General features: G+C 39.5%; 2 protein-coding genes and 1 non-coding gene across 4 annotated transcripts; 1 reads left to right on the top strand and 2 right to left on the bottom strand.

Annotated features, from left to right (window-relative positions):
• Positions 1-5784: 5784 nt before the first annotated feature.
• On the bottom strand, positions 5785-10196 carry rpl24 (ribosomal protein L24). Its single transcript, XM_048198278.1, has 6 exons — positions 10088-10196; positions 9887-9962; positions 9273-9383; positions 7758-7894; positions 6218-6281; positions 5785-5911 (listed from the first exon to the last, which is right to left on the bottom strand). Exons 1-6 carry the CDS (start codon positions 10090-10092, stop codon positions 5831-5833), a joined length of 474 nt encoding a protein of 157 aa, XP_048054235.1. The 5' UTR covers positions 10093-10196; the 3' UTR covers positions 5785-5830.
• Positions 5994-6126, bottom strand: LOC125273184. The gene has a single exon (XR_007186008.1). It is a non-coding gene; the product is annotated as a small nucleolar RNA SNORA17 (small nucleolar RNA).
• Positions 10197-10235: 39 nt separating the features above from the next.
• On the top strand, positions 10236-19282 carry cep97 (centrosomal protein 97). 2 transcript variants are annotated; one of them, XM_048198276.1, is made up of 11 exons: positions 10236-10359; positions 10834-10979; positions 11055-11213; positions 11308-11409; positions 11518-11631; positions 12778-12944; positions 13892-14056; positions 14150-14292; positions 14820-15447; positions 17247-17322; positions 18311-19282. In XM_048198276.1, the coding sequence occupies exons 1-11, from the start codon at positions 10314-10316 to the stop codon at positions 18677-18679; spliced, it is 2115 nt and encodes a 704-aa protein (XP_048054233.1). In that variant the 5' UTR covers positions 10236-10313; the 3' UTR covers positions 18680-19282. The 2 variants fall into 2 exon arrangements, with proteins under 2 accessions (XP_048054233.1, XP_048054234.1); XM_048198277.1 differs by lacking the exon at positions 10236-10359 and adding an exon at positions 10451-10601.
• The last annotated feature ends 1410 nt before the right edge of the window (positions 19283-20692 follow it).

Here is a 20692-nt window from a genome sequence, read left to right on the forward strand (position 1 = left end):
AGAACTTGAACTTTTCTGTTTTGAAAATCCATTTTTTGATTGATCCTTAGGAAATATTCTAATATTTTGAGATACTGGATTTTGGACTTTCATGAGCTGTACGCTCTAATCAAAAAAAAAAAAAAAAAAAAAAAAAAAAACTTTTGAAATGTTTTACTTTACATGTAGGGAATCTAGAATATATGAAAGTTTCATTTTTAAAAATAGTTTGCAATAAAAAAATGAACTTTTTCACGATATTCTAATTATATGACCAGCACCTGTATTTCTCTATATTCTGAGCTGGAACACTTTCATCATTTGACATCATCTGTGAGTCTCTTATCAGTCTTGCATATTTCAGATGTGTGTCAGTGGAGTAATTTTACATTACTGATAACATTCGTCTTTCAAGAGAGTGTGTCCTGAATGCCTTCTGATTTTTTATGAGAGAAAATGCTGATGACCTCAAGGAGTATATTGTAAGTTTTAGCAGTGAGTAATGTGTCAGCATATCGTAGCATGTGACATTCACAACAGTGAAATTTCAAGTGTGGATTTAGTAAAGAAAAAAATATCTATCAGTATAGTTCATGACTGAATAGCACTGTGTGCTATTAATGTATTCATTTATGTCTTTTATTTTTTTATGGCATAAGGCACTGTAAAAGTTTTTTTTTCTTTTCTTTTTATGTACACTAGGACTTCATGCAGACAAGCTGAAAGTGTCCTGGAGCAACTCATCATGGCAGTGTTTGTTATTCGTAAGGATGGGGAAGAACAAGAAGAACCGTCTGCTGACTTTGGCATTTTTATTGAACGAGTGAAGGTTCTGAATGAACTGACTTTAGCTGCCTCTGCTTGTGTCCTACTTCTTGATATTCTCAACCTGGCTTTTCCAAAACATGTGTTGACATGAAGAATGAAGATGGGTAAGCTATTGTCAAAGATTGTTGAGATCAAAACATTGTTGAATATCAAGTGTCCCCAACTAAGCAAGCCAAAGGCGACAGCAGCAAGGAACTCCAACAGGTGACATCAGGTGACCAACATACAGTCCTATTCTACTGATGGACTTTACAGGAAGATCAGTCTCTGTCATTGTGTCTGAATGAGTAACTGAAGGGAGAGCAGAACAAACTCCAGGACTGATTTAAATCCAAACAAACATTCATCACCCCGTCCCTTCCTGCTGATGCTCTTATATGACACTGATATACAGTCACGTCCACTTCACTCAATCTCCCAGTAACAGCGTCGATCACACACTCTCTCTCTACACAACACCTGCTGACACACATCAAATCTATCTGGATGGTCAGGGTACGGCTGACGCTCTGGGTAAATGTTAGTAATGTTACTTCCTCTCAGACAGACGGAGGCATTTATTCACTGTGTTCAGATCCAGAGTGAGCTGACGGGAATCTGATGGAGATAAAACACATCACAATCAGGAATTATCAATCTGTCCCATCTTTTAAATATACTTGTTAAATGTTCTAAATTAAAATTAGTTAAAACCACACAATTACTGAACATTTTGTCCTAATTTTATTGTGTAAAATCCACTTATGTAAAACTATAGTTTGCTTAATCCATTTGTGTTGAATGTACTGAAACTGGGCTAGTTCCCAGTATGCTTTGCAGTTTGCAATCATCTGGATCCATTACAGAAACTTTCTACACTGTAAACCTGAATACGTTGGCAAAACTCAAATTTAATGCAATCAGTTGCCTCAATTTTTAAATTAAAAATTCAAAGTTTAAGTAAACAACTGGCAGATCTGTATTTTGTACTCATACATTTTAATTGTTCTTAACTTGAAATGTTTGTGTACATGAATTCATATATTTAACCTTAAATTATTATGTAACCTCAATGTAAACATTTTTACAAACATTATATATAACACTTAATTTTAGTATTTACTCTCCCTTGCGAGTGCCATGGGCAAAGCATGCTGGGAAATAGAAATCCCAGCCCAGTTTCAGTTAAACTTAAGTTCATTTTGTAAGACTGAATATAATCTATTAATATTAATTTGCTGTTCCAACCCCCTCTATTTCTTACCACAAGGGCCATTTGGACTTCCTAAAGACAAAGAGGTGTTGATATTGATATTGATCCTGTAGGCCAAGATGTGTGTACACTGGGGGTCTGCACCTTTAGTATGGTGGGGGAAGTTTTGATCTTCTGATTGGTCAGTTTGAATGTCTAACTTTGGGTTTCAGTCACATGGTCAAAGAAGGGATAAAAGAGGATTGAACTTTCTCTTGGCTCTCTTCTTCTTCTCTGCTCTTTTATTCTCTGGCTCTTCTTTTCCTCAGGATCCCTTTCTTGGGGCACTCTTTCTTTGCCTCCTCTTTTCTTTGTCTCTTTCTCTCTATCTCTCACTCCCTTTCTATCTCAGATAACATCTTACATATATGCTCGGCATGATTAATGGTATATGATTTTATCATCTCATACATCGAATTTTGTGATTATTTTAAGTGTAATCATAACCAGATATTGCCATTAAACCCTTCTAATTACAAATGATGTGTTAACTAGTTTTTAATTCAGTATTAACTTTGAAGTACTACCTATTGCAATACAATATCGTCACACTGTAGCAACGCTCTCCTAAATATTTTGCTATTGTAACAGCACTTATTTCCGTCATTGGTATAAGTGGCAGTGGGTGGTAAAAGACAAATGTACAGTTTTCTACCATCTTGCTGATAAAGGTTTTTTTTAGTCATTTGGCAACCCTACAGCCTGAACCACTGTAGGCAAAACCACACTTACATTCTTAAACCATTCAAGCTGTTAAAGCTCTATTCTAATACATGGTGCAATTACAACTGCTAAACCATTAAAATTAGAAAGAACAATTAACTCTATTGCAGTTAAGTACTGGCAAGCATTAGCACATGTGCAGAAATACCTAGCAAAGCATCAGTGCAGTTACTGCTTTTTTCTTCTGCTACCCATCCTTGACGTTATGCAGCTCTGATGATCCCCAAACACTAACAGATTTCACCCATATTCATCTTGTGCAAAAAAAAACACATCTGTCAACAATAATATAAATCCCAATGCAAAAGAATTAAGTTAGCTAACATTTTGCAGGGTTCCTACACATTTTCCATTTCAAAATTCCATACTTTTCCAGACTCAAATTTCCAAAACTCTCTGTAGATTTTCAGACCATACATGGTTCATACAGCATTATTTCAGCTTTATATTTGGTATATAGTAGTCATCTGTAAATATTTGTATTTTATTTTAATTTTTTTTTTCAGGGTTTTTTTTTTCATTGATTTTCTCAAAGTGACAACATACAGAGACCCTAAAATAAAAAGTACAGACTTTTGCATGTACTTCAAGAAAGAAACTTTTTCGTGCACTCAAGAAACTATTCACATGTGCATTACATTTTCTAATTTTATATTATAACCTATTTCCTTTGTGAGTCACTGCCATCTTACTATGAAGAAAACAAGAGCATGGATGCACATGAATTAATAGAGCTCCATTTGCTCAACAATTGGCTTTCTTTAGTAGTACCTCTAATATCAAGAACTCTGTGGCGGCGGAAAACCCGTGACACGAAATGGGCTGATGGCACAATACAGCTGTGCACATTATCTTATTTGCCAAGTTCAAGGGTCTATAAAAAAGATGAGTACTATAAAAAAAGTGTTCAAAATTTGGCATTCGTTAGGGTAGTACGTCATATTTCAAGGCCTTATGTCTGCCTTAATGCATACTCTGTGGTGGCCAAGAAACCACACCACGAAATGGACTGATGGCGCATTAGGTGGCTCAGTGTGCATTGTCCTGCGCACACAAAAGTCTGTGTATATATATATATATATATATATGGTATAGTGCAAAAAATGTCGTGAGAAGAAACCCAAAATGCACCTTAAATTCATTCAGTCATGTTTGACAATCACTAAAGAATCATTAAATAGCTGCCATGAAAAAATCACTTCTTGTGTGATGAATTTATTTTCATTAAATTCCAAATTTTCAATTATAGAAAAATAAATAGGGGCAATAGTCTGGAAATGCAAATATGTTCTCCATTTCTTTTTTCCGTACATTTCCAGACCTGGGCTCGTATGTATAAAACTTCTCAGAAATGCTCTTACGAATAGTCTTAAGTTTTGACTTAAGTGTCAAAAAATTCTACTAAAAAAAATAATGTTTTTAAAAATAGCTTTGCATTGTGCAAAATTATCACAAATTAGTACTGATGGTGTGGAAACTTTTTCTATTGCTTTATGTCTCCTCATTTATTATTGGAGCAGGAAAGCCCACAGTCAACATAAAAGTGGCTCGCTTTTGCCACATGGTTTGATGGTCAGTTGGAAAGTCAATGATCTGTCATAGAGTAGTGGCCAAATGTGATGTCCGACATAGGAAAATTGACATCTTCAAATTAAATCTAATATTTTTAAAAATATGTTAGAAGATGTAAGCATATTGTGTAGCTGTGCATGGAGTCAGTTGTTTAATGTGTGATAATGAAACATGAATTTGTGCAGACATTATTTTGGGCCAGGCTGCATGTTATACAAAGAAATTATGAACACATGCAAAAAAAAAAAAAAAAAAAAACCCAAGAGGACCAATGAAATATTAAAAACTGTTGTTTTTTTTATGAGCTTTTTGGTATTTCTGAAACCTGTAGCTGTAATTTGGCTCTTTTTTTGCCCAAAATTTTGTCAGATAAATACCTTTGCCTCATATTTTGATGGTTTAAGCAAAACTGTAGGGTCATAAAACAAAACAAACAAACAAACAAAAAAAAAAAGTTTGCACATCAATTTTGGCCACCATGTTGGTGTGGTAAGTTTAGCAATAGTACTATTTAAGAGCCTGTTTACTGTGGACTGATGGGTTCAAGTCATCACCGGTGCACTGATGCATTTATCCAGTTATCAAAAGTAATTATTTTCATTTCTATGGTTAGAGCATTGATATGTAGGGTGGGAGAAATTATTACATTTAAAGTTATAAAAAGTTTATTCAAAGTCATTACATTTATTAAAATGTATTAATTATTAAGTAATATTTAAACGTTATTACATTTCTTATTAGGTCAGTTACAAAAAGAATTGTCAATGAAGTTTATCGTTTTATCAACTCTATGTCATCACATGACTCCAATTCATCACATCTTCATTGGAAAGTGTCTCTTCTTTGCTGCCATTTTATTACTCCTGTTAGACCTCTCCAGCTCTCCTAAGTAATTTAGGAACCTTTATGAATCACAACCCTAACCATTAGGAATGAGTAAAATTACATCACTCTTAGAATTTTGACATGCTTGCGACTACAATTTTACTCTGAGCAGCTTTATACATATGGCCCCTGAAATTACTTAAATCAAATTCCATACTTTTGCAAACTGCGTAGGAACCCTGATTTTGCAAAACTTTGTCATCAGGTTCTCAAACCTCAAACTGAACATGGTGTCAATCGTTCTGAATGGACAGATGAAGGGTTTGATCATGAGCTGCACTGGACGATGCGAGTTCAATTCTGCTGCTTGATTTACTCTAGATTCATCAAAAAACAACTGCATCAAATATGAAATTTCTATGAACTGAAGAACACATGCACTCACTTTAATGCAAAGACTGAAACAGGTTAGTATTATGACTGTTCTGCAAAATATCATCAGAAAACAAACTGGCAGCAAAGACTAGCACCAGTTTAAACATTTTACAATCAAAATGCAAAGTACTAACATTATGTAAAGTTATTATCAATATCACTGAACATCAATAATTCAAGGACACACAAGGTCGATTGTGAAACTTTTATTAACACACAACACACCAAAACATGAGCTTAACGCTTGCCACCGACGCGAGGGGCGCTGACCTTCATGGGCTTGGCAATCTTCTGTTTTGGTGCAGCTTTAGCAGGGGCCTAAAAACAACAAACGTGTTACCGACGATACGAGAGACATTCAAACAACACGATTTACAATTACTAGTACAGATTGCAATAATGTGTAGGACTAAATGACACTGAGCACCCATTAATAAAAGGGTACTAGGTGTAGACATAGTCCTTCTGCTCTATGCCACCTTATGACACAGAAGCGACAGAATCAGTCACACTGCAACGCCTGAAGGGGCAAAACAACCATTCCACATCAACAACGATTCTTCTGCATTATAGCAGGTAATGAACAATGCCGCTCATAGACTGGAGATTAAAACCATATCCAACCTTGGTGCTCTGGGCGGACGGCTTCTTAGTCGCCTGCTTTGCCTTCTTGGCCTCCTTGGCAGCCCTGAAAGATCAGATCAAGAATATAGTTAGAAGGGAAACATTGGTTTCGGTTGCACCGGTCTGAATGTGTAAACCAGTCAAACACCTGTGTGAGAAAAGCCAGTTTTAAAGGGGTGATGAACTGAGAAATCAAATTTTCCTCGAGCTTTTGACGTATAAGAGGTCATCATACTATAAGAATATCCTGTAAGTTTCACAGCTGAAAACTTCCTTGTTTAGTCCAATAAAAGCTTTAACTGACACCAGACCCAGCAAACGACAGGATTTCCAAGGGGCAGCAAGCACCGCCTCTGCAGAAGATGATCACCGCCTACTTCATCATCTGCCCGTTTAGCCCCGCTCACTGTTTCAAGCATGACATGCAATAAAACAGGTAGCCTAAGTAACATTGGCTAAACCAGATCGAGGTACCAAGCAATAAACAACCATTGGAGCAGCGAGCTGTCAATCAAACAGCGTGAGTTTCAGTGACTGACGCGCAAAACTCCCGTTTTATTCAACGAATCTCTTAGTTACATTGCGTTTGCACTGTTAGTGAAGATGAAAGCATTTGTTAGTGTGCAGAAATTGAGTTGGAATGACGAGATCACTGCTTTCATGAGCTCAACATGTCTGTGATCGACTAGTGTTCATCACTGCAACCTTTCATGCCACGATCTAAATATAATGCCATAGATCTAAATGTAATGCAACACTTCAAGTAGAGTAATACTTGTCTATTTCAAATGGAAAGATGTTAGTCAATCACAGCAGTGGGCGTTTACGCAAGTCTCACAGCAGACACGCCCCTTAAAACGGAGCATTCAAATCAGAGGGTTAAAATCAGGGTAGGACAAACACCTTCTATTTCTAAATTAGACAATTTTGGATGTAAAAAGCATACTAACATAAGTGCACCCCAGGAAACATTATAAAAATAAATAAATAAAATTTCATGACCCCTTTAAGACTTAAAGATCTGAAGTGTTTTACTAAAAGTTGTTGAAGCTTTAGAAGTCTAGAGTGAAAAACTGTAACTTACTTCTAGATAAACGCATAACTAAACAATGCAACGATGTCTGCAAGAGAGTCTGTAACAAAATCAACTCACAAATTACATTTAAATCATCTTTAAGGTCAATTTGAAGCATTTGGTTCATTGCAACGAAAAATCTTTATTTAATAAAGAACTATAATATTGTATGTCAGGGTTCTTCAAATCCTAGTGAAGAGTGTTCTGAGTTTAGTCTCAATACACCTGAACACGCTAATCAAGGACTTCTGGACTAAATTATTATTTGAAAATTGTGATAAGAATTAATTGTGATTTCTCAATTGTACAGTGCATATTTGAAAGAACAACGATGAACTGTACAAATCTGCAGTCAAACAAGTTTAGATTAAGACATGGCCACAAAATCACATTTCAACTTCCATGTGTAAAGAAAATGTGATGGACAAATGGACAGCCTGAATGAGTGTTAGTCGAGTCGCTGACCTGATGGCTTGCTCTCTCTGCGCTTTACGCACTTCAGGCTTCTGGTTCCTCTTGGCCAGGATCTCAGCCAGAGACGCGCCGGTAATCGCCCGCTGGAACTTCACCGCACGCCGCGTGCGCTTCTTAGACACCTCTTCCTAACGGAGCAAAGACACACATCCGAAAAAACAAGATTAATTTCCACTCAGTCACTCAGCATGCATCACACACACACACACACACACACACACACACACACACACACACACAGCGGCTGCGCCCCAACAGCTGAAAAACCACTGTCTTCAAGGTTAGGAATGAAGACATCCCAATTTAATTCCAGTCACATCAGTCTAATGCAGGGATGGGCAACTGGTGGCCCGCTGTGTCTTTAAATACGGTCCGCTGGACATTTGAAGAGCAAGTAATGTAAAGATTGCGTTCAGATTATAATGTTAATACTAAATCAATCCAGGAGAGGTCGCTATTTCCAGCCAATCCCCATATTAACAACAGCGCAGAATGTGCACGCTAATGTGAACGTTTACTAAAATTAGCAAAAATAAATGAAAAAATAAAAATAGTTTTTAGGATGGTTAAAAGATTATCTTTTTACCAAGCTCAAGGGTCACCCATATGTTTGATTTGTTTGGAAACGATCTGTAATGATAGATTTTATTGTAAATTGCCATTACATCACTTCACTGCTCACAAAATCCACTTTCCACCGTCGGGCTGAACGGATGAATGGAAAGGACCGGTTCCAGCTATATTTCCACTAGAGCCCGGTACGGCACGGCACGATTACAAACTGTTCTTCGCCCGGAATTAGCCAACCGTGCCGAACCGTGCTGCTAGAATGCGAGTAGTGACGTGCCGTCGTCACTCAGGATCGGTCACTTGTCTGCTGCCCGGCTGCCGGTTTCTCCGTAGCTTGCCAAACATGACATGTGAGCAATAACTGAGAAATAACTGATCATCCTACATAACGCAGCCACTATTTTTTCTGCACATTTGTTTGTTGCAAATTTACAGATAATGAAATTGAGATGTTCACATTTGCTTGGAGTAATACTGCTTGTCAACTAAAAGTTTCCCATTTGTATTAGCAAAATTGCACAAGTTTAACAGGTCATAAAATCTTACATTAGTAAGAGTTCATTAAAACTACATTAATTGTACATTGATTTCTTATTAAAAAGTAAATTGAGTAAGATGATGTAAAAGGTGCGAGTGTGGATTAGTGAACTGGCCCCTGGTATTGAGAAGAAAAAATGTTGGTCATTATCGAAGTTGCCCATCCCTGGTCTAATGAGATGTTAGTGAGGCTCATAGATGTCTCCTGCTTAGCCATGATATCCCACAATCCTGTGCATGTGTCTGGCAGAGTAAGTGACATCTAATGAGCATCTAGTTAACTGTACTAAGAATAAGCACATTTTCCTGGTTCAACCTAAAGCGTGACTTTGCCTTAAAAAGCAGTCAAAGCAGTACAGTTGACGTGACTCTACGGAGAGCTGAAGTAGTCAAACTCACAGACTGGCCCTTCTTGTGTTTGCGCCGGTACAGAACGGTCCAGTTGATCTGTCTGGGGTTCCTCTTGGACAGGAACGCAGACTCACATTTAGCATTCAGGAACTGGAAAACCTGCAGAAAAGAGTGTTTATATCAACATGACGTCACTATAATAGGAGCCTGACTTCACATCTCTTCAGTTTACAGTCAGGCGTCATGTGATCTGAGACTGTAACAGACATTGTTTCGCACAGCACTAAGAACCATCTATTATTTTGATTTTCAATCTTGAAGCCAGTTAAATCCAACTCTCACACACACACACAAACACACACTCAAACACACTCTCATACATACACACTCGTTCTCACACACATACACACACTCTCATACTTCACACACATACACTCACTCTCATACTTCACACACATACACACACTCACTCTCTCACACACTGTACTCCGGCTAGGGCTTCAGTTAGCTAACAGGCCAGCGCTAGGCTAAATATCCAAACTGAACACTGCCAGGCATAAATATTCACATCACAAGATGCTGACAGTCACTTATCGATCAACACTGAATGAAATAAAGCCTGAAGTCAAATTCTCGTATAATTTGTGTTTTAATAGTTTTACCTTTCCATCGATCCTGGCGTAGCGCCGGCCATGACCGGGATAGATTTTATATCCACTAAAACTGCACAGCTCGACCCTACACGTCAGAAATAAGAGTTATTACAAATTCATAATATTTAATATTAACCTCTGAACACTTTTTTATGCGATTTTCCACGATAACATTTAAGATGTTTATGGATGAACACAGACGACACTCACTTCATGGCGGCGTTTCAGATAGGGAAGAGGAAAAGGAATTGTGGGTAAGCGGTTTATAAAGGAGCTCATTTCACAAATGTCAAATACTTTTTCAAAACAAACATATATTTGATATATAAATATAACCAGATATCTTATAAAAATATCCAAAATTATTATTATTTCGAGATTCATTTATCCAATCAAATAGACGATCGGTTGCCTGGCGGTGACTCAAGCGGGAAGTATGGCGGCGACTGACGAGGCGGTGGAGCAAATGTCGAATTACGAAGGTATGCGAAATAAAAAAACGATTAATCAGTTCGATTGATTAGATGGATATATACTGCAGTATTTTAATTGCAGACAGACACTAATGGTATTGTGTCTGGTATCATGTTTAACACGCAGCGTTTGACGCTCGTGACGAACTTGACGTCTGATCAATTTCTGTCATAATGTGCAGAAATCTGAAATCTGCTGTTATTACACTGACAGGATTTCATCTGCTGTTTATAACACATCTGAGAGGATGGTCGGTATTTGATTTATTTGTACTGGATGTCGCGTTGTTTTGTCGATTATTGCTGTCAACATCAACTTCAGATTTCAGTTTCTTCTTTAATCCTTATAAATTATATTAATAAACCTCTGTAGATTTTGACTTCTTTTGGCTGTAGAATAATTAATTTACATTGAAAGTGTGTTGTTAAGGCAGATATCTCTAGTCCATGAATAGAGTTTCAGTGTTTTGTTCTGTTATTAAGGTCCTGGTTTATTAGACCTTTCAAATCAGGGTCTCCACAAACTGGATCCGAAGGTTTTCTGTCGAGGAGACTCACACACTCTTATTCTGGACCAGAACCACATCATTAAGCTGGAGCACCTGGAGCGTAATGAAGTTCTTCAGCAGGTGTGTTGTTTTTACATTAAACTGACTCCAGTCATTAGTTGAGATGAGTGTGCGTCACCTGCTGTCTGTTCACAGCTGTCCGTGGCCTCGAACCGGCTGGTGCGCATGATGGGCGTCTCGAAGCTCACTAACTTACGAATTCTGAACCTCCCAAACAACAGTATCGGATATATTGAGGGGCTGAAGGAACTGGTTCACCTCGAATGGCTCAATCTAGCTGGAAACAACATTAAGGTACTCTTCAGACTACCATGTAATTGATTGAAAAGGAGGCTGATTGTTCCTGGCCTCATCAGAACCAGAGTCACATCTGTCTGTGTTTGTGCAGGTCATCGAGCAGCTTCACAACTGTGTTTCCCTGCAACATCTGGATCTGTCAGACAATAATATTTCTCACATAGGAGACCTCACAAAGCTCTCAGCGCTAAAGGTATTTGCCATGTGCCTTTGAGAGATGAATCTCATGTAGTCTCTCTTGAAAAGAGGAATATTTTATAAGACTGATCGTAATCTTTAAGACTCGTCTCGCCCTTTTCAGACTCTTCTCCTGCATGGAAACAACATCACGACTCTCCGGACTGTTCCTGCCCACCTGCCGCCGAACCTCAGCGTCCTGTCGCTCGCAGAGAACGAGATCAGAGACCTCGCCGAGGTACACGATACAAACCTCAACATTCTTGTTTTTGTTTATTGTTTGTTTATTTATTGTTTTGCTTCATTTCTGCTATGCATTTGTCATTAGTGTGTCAGTCAATTTCACAAGATAAAGTAACCATCAAATCAAAACTATTTTTTTTTTTTTTTTATATATAAATGGTTTATCAGTGCACATCATTAGTGTGTTAAATTCATAATCTTGAATCAGAATATCTTCCTCTTGCAGCATCTCTTCTCTTCTCTGATGATGAGGGCGGGGCAACCTGTCACTCACATGAGATCCACCAATAGCAAACCACAACCATCCAATCAATTCCCCACAGACAAAATCAAGCCCCGCCCTACATTTGTTATCACACATTCCATTTCTTGCAGCATTAATTTAATGTGATTATTAAAAACTGTACACAGTCATGCCCTTGACCCATAAATAAATCTCATAATAATGTATTTTTGCGAGCATCATAGTCATTTAAGCTTCTACCTTTATGTTTTGAAGTACCACCTTCATGTTTTCTGGAGAGCAGGGTGTGTCTGAGCTCAGCAATTAGGATTTTGATCAGTCAAAAATTATCAGTTATTTTAATAATGTGTTCTAATAAATGCACCAGAACAAAGTTATATTTTATGTCATTAAATAGAGTATTAGAAAATAAAACTTCACAGGACAGCTTTACATTCATACATGCACGTTTGCTGGAAAACTGTCATAAGAGAAAAGAAAAAAAAACATTACAGATCACCCTAACTCACTTTAACAGTGCAGTTTAAAAAAAAACTCATCAGTGTTAGCCAGCTAGATGACATATTTAATTTAGATGAATTTTGAATAACAACGTTCAATACAACATCACACAATACCAGATGTTTAAGTTTGAATTTTTAACACAACATCTTAAAAACACGTCAATCAGAGCATGAAAAACAGTGATGGAATGATGGGAAAACCATGATGGCCCTCAATTTCTTCAAGTGGTACTCACTGCAGAGTCTATGATGGCCAGCTCCTCCTCTCTGGACGTCCAGTGGGGTGGAGAGATAGAGTTGTGGGTAGGATTAGGGTGTGGTTGTACATTTGCTCCTCCTAGCTGGAGCTCTGCATGGAGCACCTTCTCAATTTCTTTGTGTATCTCAATTCCAGGTGTCGTATTTATCCCCGTTACACCACCTGGAGCAGCTGTCCATCATGAGTAACCCATGTGTCATGGCCACGCCTTCTCTGCCCGGCTGTGATTATCGCCCATATGTGGTGAGCTGGTGTCTCCATTTGAAGGTGCTGGATGGATACGTAATTTCACAAAAAGAGGGGTGAGTTGGGTGATTTTTCACCATAAGAGTTACAGTCTGTGTTTGAGTTTGTCTTTTACTGTTGCACTACACACCATTTCGTACAGACCCTACTGTTTGTCACACATTATTTTGCATTAAATTGCAGACCATCTAGCATCCAGAATGAGAGGATTTCATCAACCTCTAAACCAGAGGTTTTCAGTCCCGGTCCTGCTGCTCCATCGCTCGGCACATTTTATGCCTCACTTATTTAACACACCTGACTCACATCATCGGCTCGTAAGGAAAGAGCTTCATGAACCGAACTGAGCTAAGGGTTCGTTTACATGACAACAATGTACTAAAAATAGAAAAGTTATTCCTTTGCGTTTTTTATGTACGTCAAAATGATCCCTGTTCACGAGGATCCGTAAAAAAGACTAAAAATGTTGTTTTGCCGTTGTCGTGTAAATGAACGACCAAAATGCATAAACAGTGTTCAGTTTTAATTTTAAAACAGTGTTGTATAAACGGCCCCTCAGTGCGTCAGATAAGAGAGAAACACGGTGGAGCGTCAGGACCAGGACTGAAAACCACTGGCCTGAACAGATATCTAACATTTCAAGAAGTGTGTTGAATATTTATATGTGAATAATAGCATAAATTCAATCTGTTCATCATATAATGCGATTGCATCTCTTCAGAAAATGTGGTCTAAACCGCTCGATTCATATGGATTAGTTTTACGATCGCTTTATGAACTTTTTGAAGTGTCAAACTGGTAGTTGCATAGACTGTCAATAGAGGAACAAACATCTCTCAGATTTCCTTAAAACGATCTTCATCTGTGTTCCGAAGAGGAACGAAAGTCTTACAGGTTTGGAACAACATGAGGGAGAGTAAATGATGACAGAATTTTCAATTGTGGATGAACTGACCCTTTAAGATGCATCTCCGTTACTAATGACAACATGCAATGTTTCCAGACTGAAAGGAGAGTGGCTGTACAGTCAAGGTAAAGGCCGTGCGTTTCGTCCCGGGCAGCATGCGCAGCTGGTCCAGTATTTGGCATCCACATGTCCCCTGACTGCCACAACTGCCTTACAGTCTGCAGAGGACGCTAAACTAGAGAAAATCCTCAACAAGCAAAGGTAGCATCCAAAACAAAGCATTTAATCCACAGCAAACCTGATCTTCAGTGTGTGTGTGTGTGTGTGTGTGTCTGGGTGTCTGGGTGTCTGCAGACAGCATCAGAGACAGCTGCAGCAAACGCGTCTCTGCTGGTCCCAGAGTCCATCTCGGCCCACACATCTAGACGTGCAGCAGTGGCGTGACCACAGGAGCAGAGATGATGATGATGGTGATGATGATGTCATCGCTCAGAAAGGTCAGATCAGTCACAGACTAACAGCTTTTGAATGTGATGTCACATTATTCACCACCCACCCGCATCCCAGTTTAGGAGGCTCAGTCTTCACACAGCCATGCTAATGTTGTTCTGTTCCTTCTCGAAATTCAGTGTGAAGACAAAATGCCACATAAAGGCCAGAATAAGTGCCAGCTTTGCAATGTATAATTGACATGTATAAATGTGTAAGGATCATTATAGATTGATTTAAAAAAATTGTCCAGCAAATGAAACCTGGTGTTACATGAATGTCATATATAAAAGAGTGCACTTTTTTAACAACAGCAGTAATTTTTCAAACAAGAATGTTTCAGTTAAATGAGTCAAATATCATTTGCTCAGTGCTTGTGTTCTTGACTGATCTACACAATTCTGTTAGTGAATCAGGCACTAGATACGTAGGGAAACTGGGCTTTAGCAGTCGCAGTTCATTCTTTGTGAATCTGCCCTTCAGTGTCTTTAGTGTCATTTTCTCCTGCAGTGATTCTTCTCCATTATGATTGTAGATCCGGATCCAGGAGTTCAGGTAAATGCGTGGATGGGTGCTGTGTCTTCACCCGCGGTCGCTGCTGTCCGGCTTCCGCCCGCTGCTCAGGACAGGATGATTGTGGAGGATGTTCAGACTGATGAGGAGAAGCTTCATGGGAGTCTGCTGTCCTCTGAATCTGCCTTTTTGCCCTTTAACCCTGCTGTCCATCCCGCTTCAGCTCCTGACAGCGGCGAAGAGGAGTTTGATGATTCTCTGGCTCCTCCCACATCCGCTCAGCACCGCCCATCAGAGGAGGAGTCGGTGGGCGGAGCTGTCCTCACCTCTTGGACAAATGGTTCAGATCATTTGGACCAGCTCTGTCACATGGATGGAGCGGCAGACGGGCAGCAGCATGCGCTGAACGGTGATGCCGTGTTACAGAACGGTTCTGTGGAGGATTGCGAGTGGACGGGGATGCAGAAAGCTGCTGTGCCGCTGTGTGAAGTGAGACGGTGTGAACCACATGATGCAGCTGTGAGGATCCAGTCTTGGTGGAGGGGTCACTGCACACGCCACTGCCACCCACAAGCCAAAGAAGTGCGTGCCGAGATCCGCCTGCGCAGGATGCAGGATCACATCGTCCACCTGACCGCAGAACTGGAGAGGTGAAACAGTGTTTCCCATACATTGACTAGACTGTGGCGGCCTGCCACAGTCTCAAAATGAAACGGAAATTAGGTTTGTCGCGATATTCAGTCTAATAATTGCGCTCTTTATGGCAAAAGTGGGAGTCATAGAGCAAAATAAGTAGACTAGCACCAATTAAGTTTTCGTGCACTATATTCAAATTAATCTCAAGCCATTCCATAGCTTCATGTGATTGAGTTACATCGTTAAATCCACGGTCAGAAACTCGTCTTCCCTCCGCAGCAGCTGTCAATCATTCTCTGTTCAGCACTCGAACAGCGCGTCGCGTTCGGTAACGACAGTCAGCACAGTAAAACTCTCCAGTATGATATATTCCCATTATAATACTTGATATGCAGATAAAGGGCTGTGGATTTGCATAAAATGACTTTATATTGCTGGAGTTTATTGCTGTTTCTGAACGATGTCATCATACTGGCTACAGGATGTCTGTTAGATCGCACAACAGAAGGACTATGAATTTGCGTCACATGCACAATAACTGGAATTTAAAAGTGAAAAGAAACCTATGTTTAATAAACTGTTAGATGCAGATATACACAGGGATTCTCTTTGTACCGTGAACTTTTCAATGCACAGCGCAACTGCGCGCTCTGACTCCATATTGCTTCAAGCGCATCATTCTGCACCCGGGATGCGCATTAGCGTTTTTTTGCTGCTGTTTTGAAGCGTTTCATAAATTTTTTTTTAAAAAAGCGTTTCATATTATAATGGTTTTGCACACTGAAAGATTATTAATAGCCTATTTTGTTCTGTCGTATCTATCATAACTTGTTGCCCCATTAAAAATCTGCACAATACATTTAAAATAAACATCTTTTAATCTTACATTAATATTAATATAAATACATATAATTATTTACATATAAATCTAATATAAATAGTTTTTTTCATTTAATAAGAATACAAATAGTAATTTTTATTTAATTTTAATTTTTATTTTTATTTATTTAAATTTTTATTAACATTTGGATTTATAAAATTACTGTGCAAAGTTGTTGTTTTTTTCAAGAATTAGGCTAGCATACTTTTTGCTGCTGAATTATATACTCACCTAGTTTACTATGTATTTATTGGTCAGCTAATGATTATATATTTTTATTCATTTGTTATTTTTCTCTATAATGAAGTAATGTGTTTAGTGCATTCTGGATTGTTTAACAAATCAAAGAGTGACCATTAGTTCCACAAATACAGATATATAGATACAGGCTCCCACTAATAATTTAATTCAACAAAAGTAACCTCTTTTGCTACATATTTGTAATGGTTTTATAGTCTATACTCTACATGTTTGACCACTTATGAACTATCTTTTAGCCTACTATATGTTGTGTATGTGACTAATGTGCCCTACCATCACCAATAAATCAGTTACTATTAGAGCACAAATTGTTTACAAGAGAACAAATTTCTTCACTGATCTAGTCACTTAATTTTGCTCTCAGAATGCACCAGATTAATGCATTTAAATTTAAAATGTACAAAATTTTCCTCCCGGACCCCCCTAGAGGAACGGATGTCCACCCACCACAGTCTCACAAAATCCTGTGGGAAACACTGGGTGAAACACTTATTCCAAAAGTGATCAAGACTGTCAGAAAGATTTACTGAATTATCTTATCGATCCTGAATGGTTGTATGTAATGGTGAATTGTTATTTTCTTCCACTTGTCTGGTTAGTTCAAACACTAAAACAGCTCCAACAATCGCGCAATCTTAAAAGTTTTTCCCAGTAATTATTATTGTTTTGCAGGGTGCGCAAGCAACAAGAAGAAGACCGACTGCAGAGACGTGTGCAGGAAGAAGCCGTGAAGTTCCTGTGGAAGCAGGTCGGTATGACGATGATTACCAGATTAATACTACTCACGTTATCTCAGCGGGGTGACGAAAAGAGTCTTGCCAGTATGTGTGAAGTATCAGAATTGATTTTGGTGACATTTGACATTTTGAACCTAAAAACATATTTAAATCAGTTCATGTGAGTACAGTGGTTCAATATTAATATTATAAAGCCACGAGAATATTTTTGGTGCGCCAAAAAAACAAAATAACAACTTTTTTAGTGATGGCTGATTCCAAAACACTGCTTCAGGAAACACCGGAGCACAAATGAATCAGTGTGTCGAATCTGCTGTTCAGAGCACCAAAGTCACGTGATTTCAGCCGTTAGCAGTTTGACACGCGATCTGAATCATGATTCGACACGCTGATTCATAACGCTCCGAAGCTTCCTGAAGCAGTGTTTTGAAATCGGCCATCACTAAATAAGTCGTTATTTTGTTTTTTTGGCGCTCCAAAAATATTCTCGTGGCTTTATAATATTAATATTGAACCACTGTACTCACATGACCTGATTTAAATATGTTTTTAGTACATTAATGGATCTTGAGAGAGGAAATGTCATTGCTGGCTATGCAGGCCTCACTGAGCCATCGGATTTCATCAAAAATATCTTAATTTGTGTTCTGTAGATGGAGGAAGGTCTTACGGGTGTGGAACGACATGAGGGAGAGTAATTAATGACAGAATTTTCATTTTTGGGTGAACTAACCCTTTAATGCTCATTCATCTGTTGCTTACATTAAACCTTCAAGATGGGGAAATATTTGAGACATCGATACTAAAACAATATATCGTACAGACGAGAGTCCAAAATCTCTACCAGTTGACAAATTTCTACCAGTTAATCATGTCTAACGGTATATCGTCCATCCCTAGTCGTAGGGATAAAAAGGTGTTTTTTTTGGCAACATACACTTTATGGCTGATAATATTTCTGACTGGTAAAGTTGACTTCTGTGACTGTTTATCAAACAGCTTCAGGCCGTGCTGGAGTGGCAGTCGTCTGTGAACGAGCGGCTCAATGCGGCTCAGAGCTCTGCGTTAAATCCCAGCATTCCTGCTGCAGCTCCTCTCCGCACTGAGATCTCCATCCCGGAGTCTGGATTTCACTCCCCTGGAGAGCGACAGGCAGCGCTGGACACCAGCCGGAGCAGCAGCGTCACCGCCGGATCACCGGACACAGTGACGGCCGCTGGAGACAGTCAGGACGGCAGCCTGTTGGAGCAGTACCTGTCATCTGTACAGCGACTGGAGGAGGAGGAGGAAAGAGCAGGAGATCAAACAGGAATGCCACAAGATCCATCTGATCTCCCTCCTCAGGGAAAACAAGAGCTCTTGTCCTGACCTGAGGCGTTACAGGACATCACATGCTCCGTCAGACTGGTGTGACCCGCTGCCCTTGTGGACAGAGCTTTGGCTTTTCTCGGAAATTATCACTTGACTTCAGTAGACATGTGGACACGTAGCCTTTGATCTCCATGTCACATTAATGTTGTCAGCGGTCAGACACTCTGATTGAACAGGGTTGTGTGTGTTTAACTCAACAGTGACTTTAAATGACTGGCCGCTGCTGCCTTTCTAGCGGTGTACGTACATTTACACTGCTGGAATATCAGTATACAGCTTTAAGAGTCGTTGACGTACTTTACATCCCGAGGTCTTTCAGTGCTCTTACCAGTAGACTTGTTTCCTTATTAAAAAGCCTTGAACTGTAGAGGAGCATGTGGAATAAATGTGAATTGATTTGATAGTTTGAACCTGTTGAGAGTTTAACAGCATTAATTATAAATATTTGAATGTGTGCATCTGGATATTTACAGTATGTGCCGCAGCAAGTGTTCTGTGTGGCATATGCAATAAGTGTTAATTTATTTCACATTATTATTCTTTTTTCTATGTCGTATATTTAACAAAACATTTTTGTAAATAAAGTTTTACTTTCCTTCACCATTGTGGTCATTTCCATCAAACATGTTTTTGTCCTGCAGTCCTTGAGTTGTTTTGATCTCATTTTGATTATTGATTAATAACATCACAGACGTTAGAGAAAATAACTGAACATCGCTGCCTCTACAGGACAAACTCTATGATTACTAGTCGATGTGGCCTGATCCCTCCGAAGGATGAACATCCGCAAGGCTGCGGGTCCGGATGGCGTTCCAGGCCGTGTTCTCAGAGCACGTGTTTTCAGTCATCTTCAATCTCTCTCTCTCTCTGTGTTTCCATCTTTCTGCTCATACCAAAGCCAGCTTGAATGACTGCCGTTGCTCTGACGGCGTCTTCAGTAAGTGTTTTGAGAAGCTGATCAGAGACTCGTGTGTTGCCTGCCTCAACTGATCCACTACAGTTCTCATACACTGATGATGTCACTGCTCTCACCCTAAACACAGCTCCGTCACCTGGACAATAAGAGCACTTGTGTGAGAACGCTGTTAGTGGACTTTGGCTCAGCATTCAGTACTATAGCGCCTGCTAACCTCGTGGTGAAGCTCCGAGCCTGAACAGATCTCTGTGCAACTGGATGGATCCTGGACTTCCTGTCAGGCAGACATCAGAATGGGCAACAGTATCACCCCGCTGACCCTCAGCACTGGTGCTCCTCAGGGCTGCCTTCTTATCCCACTCCTGTTTCTCTCTGTGCACACGACGGCAGCTTCACGTGGCTCCAGGTCTCTGATGATACAGCTGTGGTATCACAGACTGATCACTGACAGCGATGAGACGGCCTACAGAGAGGAGAGCGCAGTCTCAGTGTCTCTATCATCAGGTGCCTGAATGAGCCCCAGCATCCTCAGATCATTCTACACCTGCTCTGAGGAGAACATCCTGACCTTCTGCATCACTGCCTGAACAGAAACATCACCGCTGGCAAATGTAAATCTCTGCAGAGGTCAGGGAGAACTGCCCGTCACGTGGGCTTCTTTCCCTTCAGGACATCTGCACCAGTGTAGGAAAGCCTGGAGGATCATCAGTGACTCTCTCTGCGGCCGACTGAAGGACCGCTTCTGCTGAACACCCAGAACTGATACACCTTTAAAACTCTGTCTCTGCCATTCACTGCACTTCACACTCCGTCACCACAGTTTCACCCAAACTGGACTCTAATGCAGCATGCAGAGCACTTTAACACAATAACCACCTACTTACTAACGCACTGTACATCTGCAACTGGGTTACGTATATAATTGTGTATTATATTTGCAATCTGTATCTTTTGTATATGTATTATTGTGTATAATTTGTACTGTTATCTGTAAAGTATGTCTAAGTGTTTTCTGCACAGTCTGGATTACTGTGAACTGCAGGGCTCTACGGTAACATTTTTCTTTAGGAGCACGTTCTGTTCAATAACAGACA

The sequence above is a fragment of the Megalobrama amblycephala genome, linkage group LG7 (genome assembly GCF_018812025.1).
Source record: "Megalobrama amblycephala isolate DHTTF-2021 linkage group LG7, ASM1881202v1, whole genome shotgun sequence".
NCBI lineage: Eukaryota > Metazoa > Chordata > Actinopteri > Cypriniformes > Xenocyprididae > Megalobrama > Megalobrama amblycephala.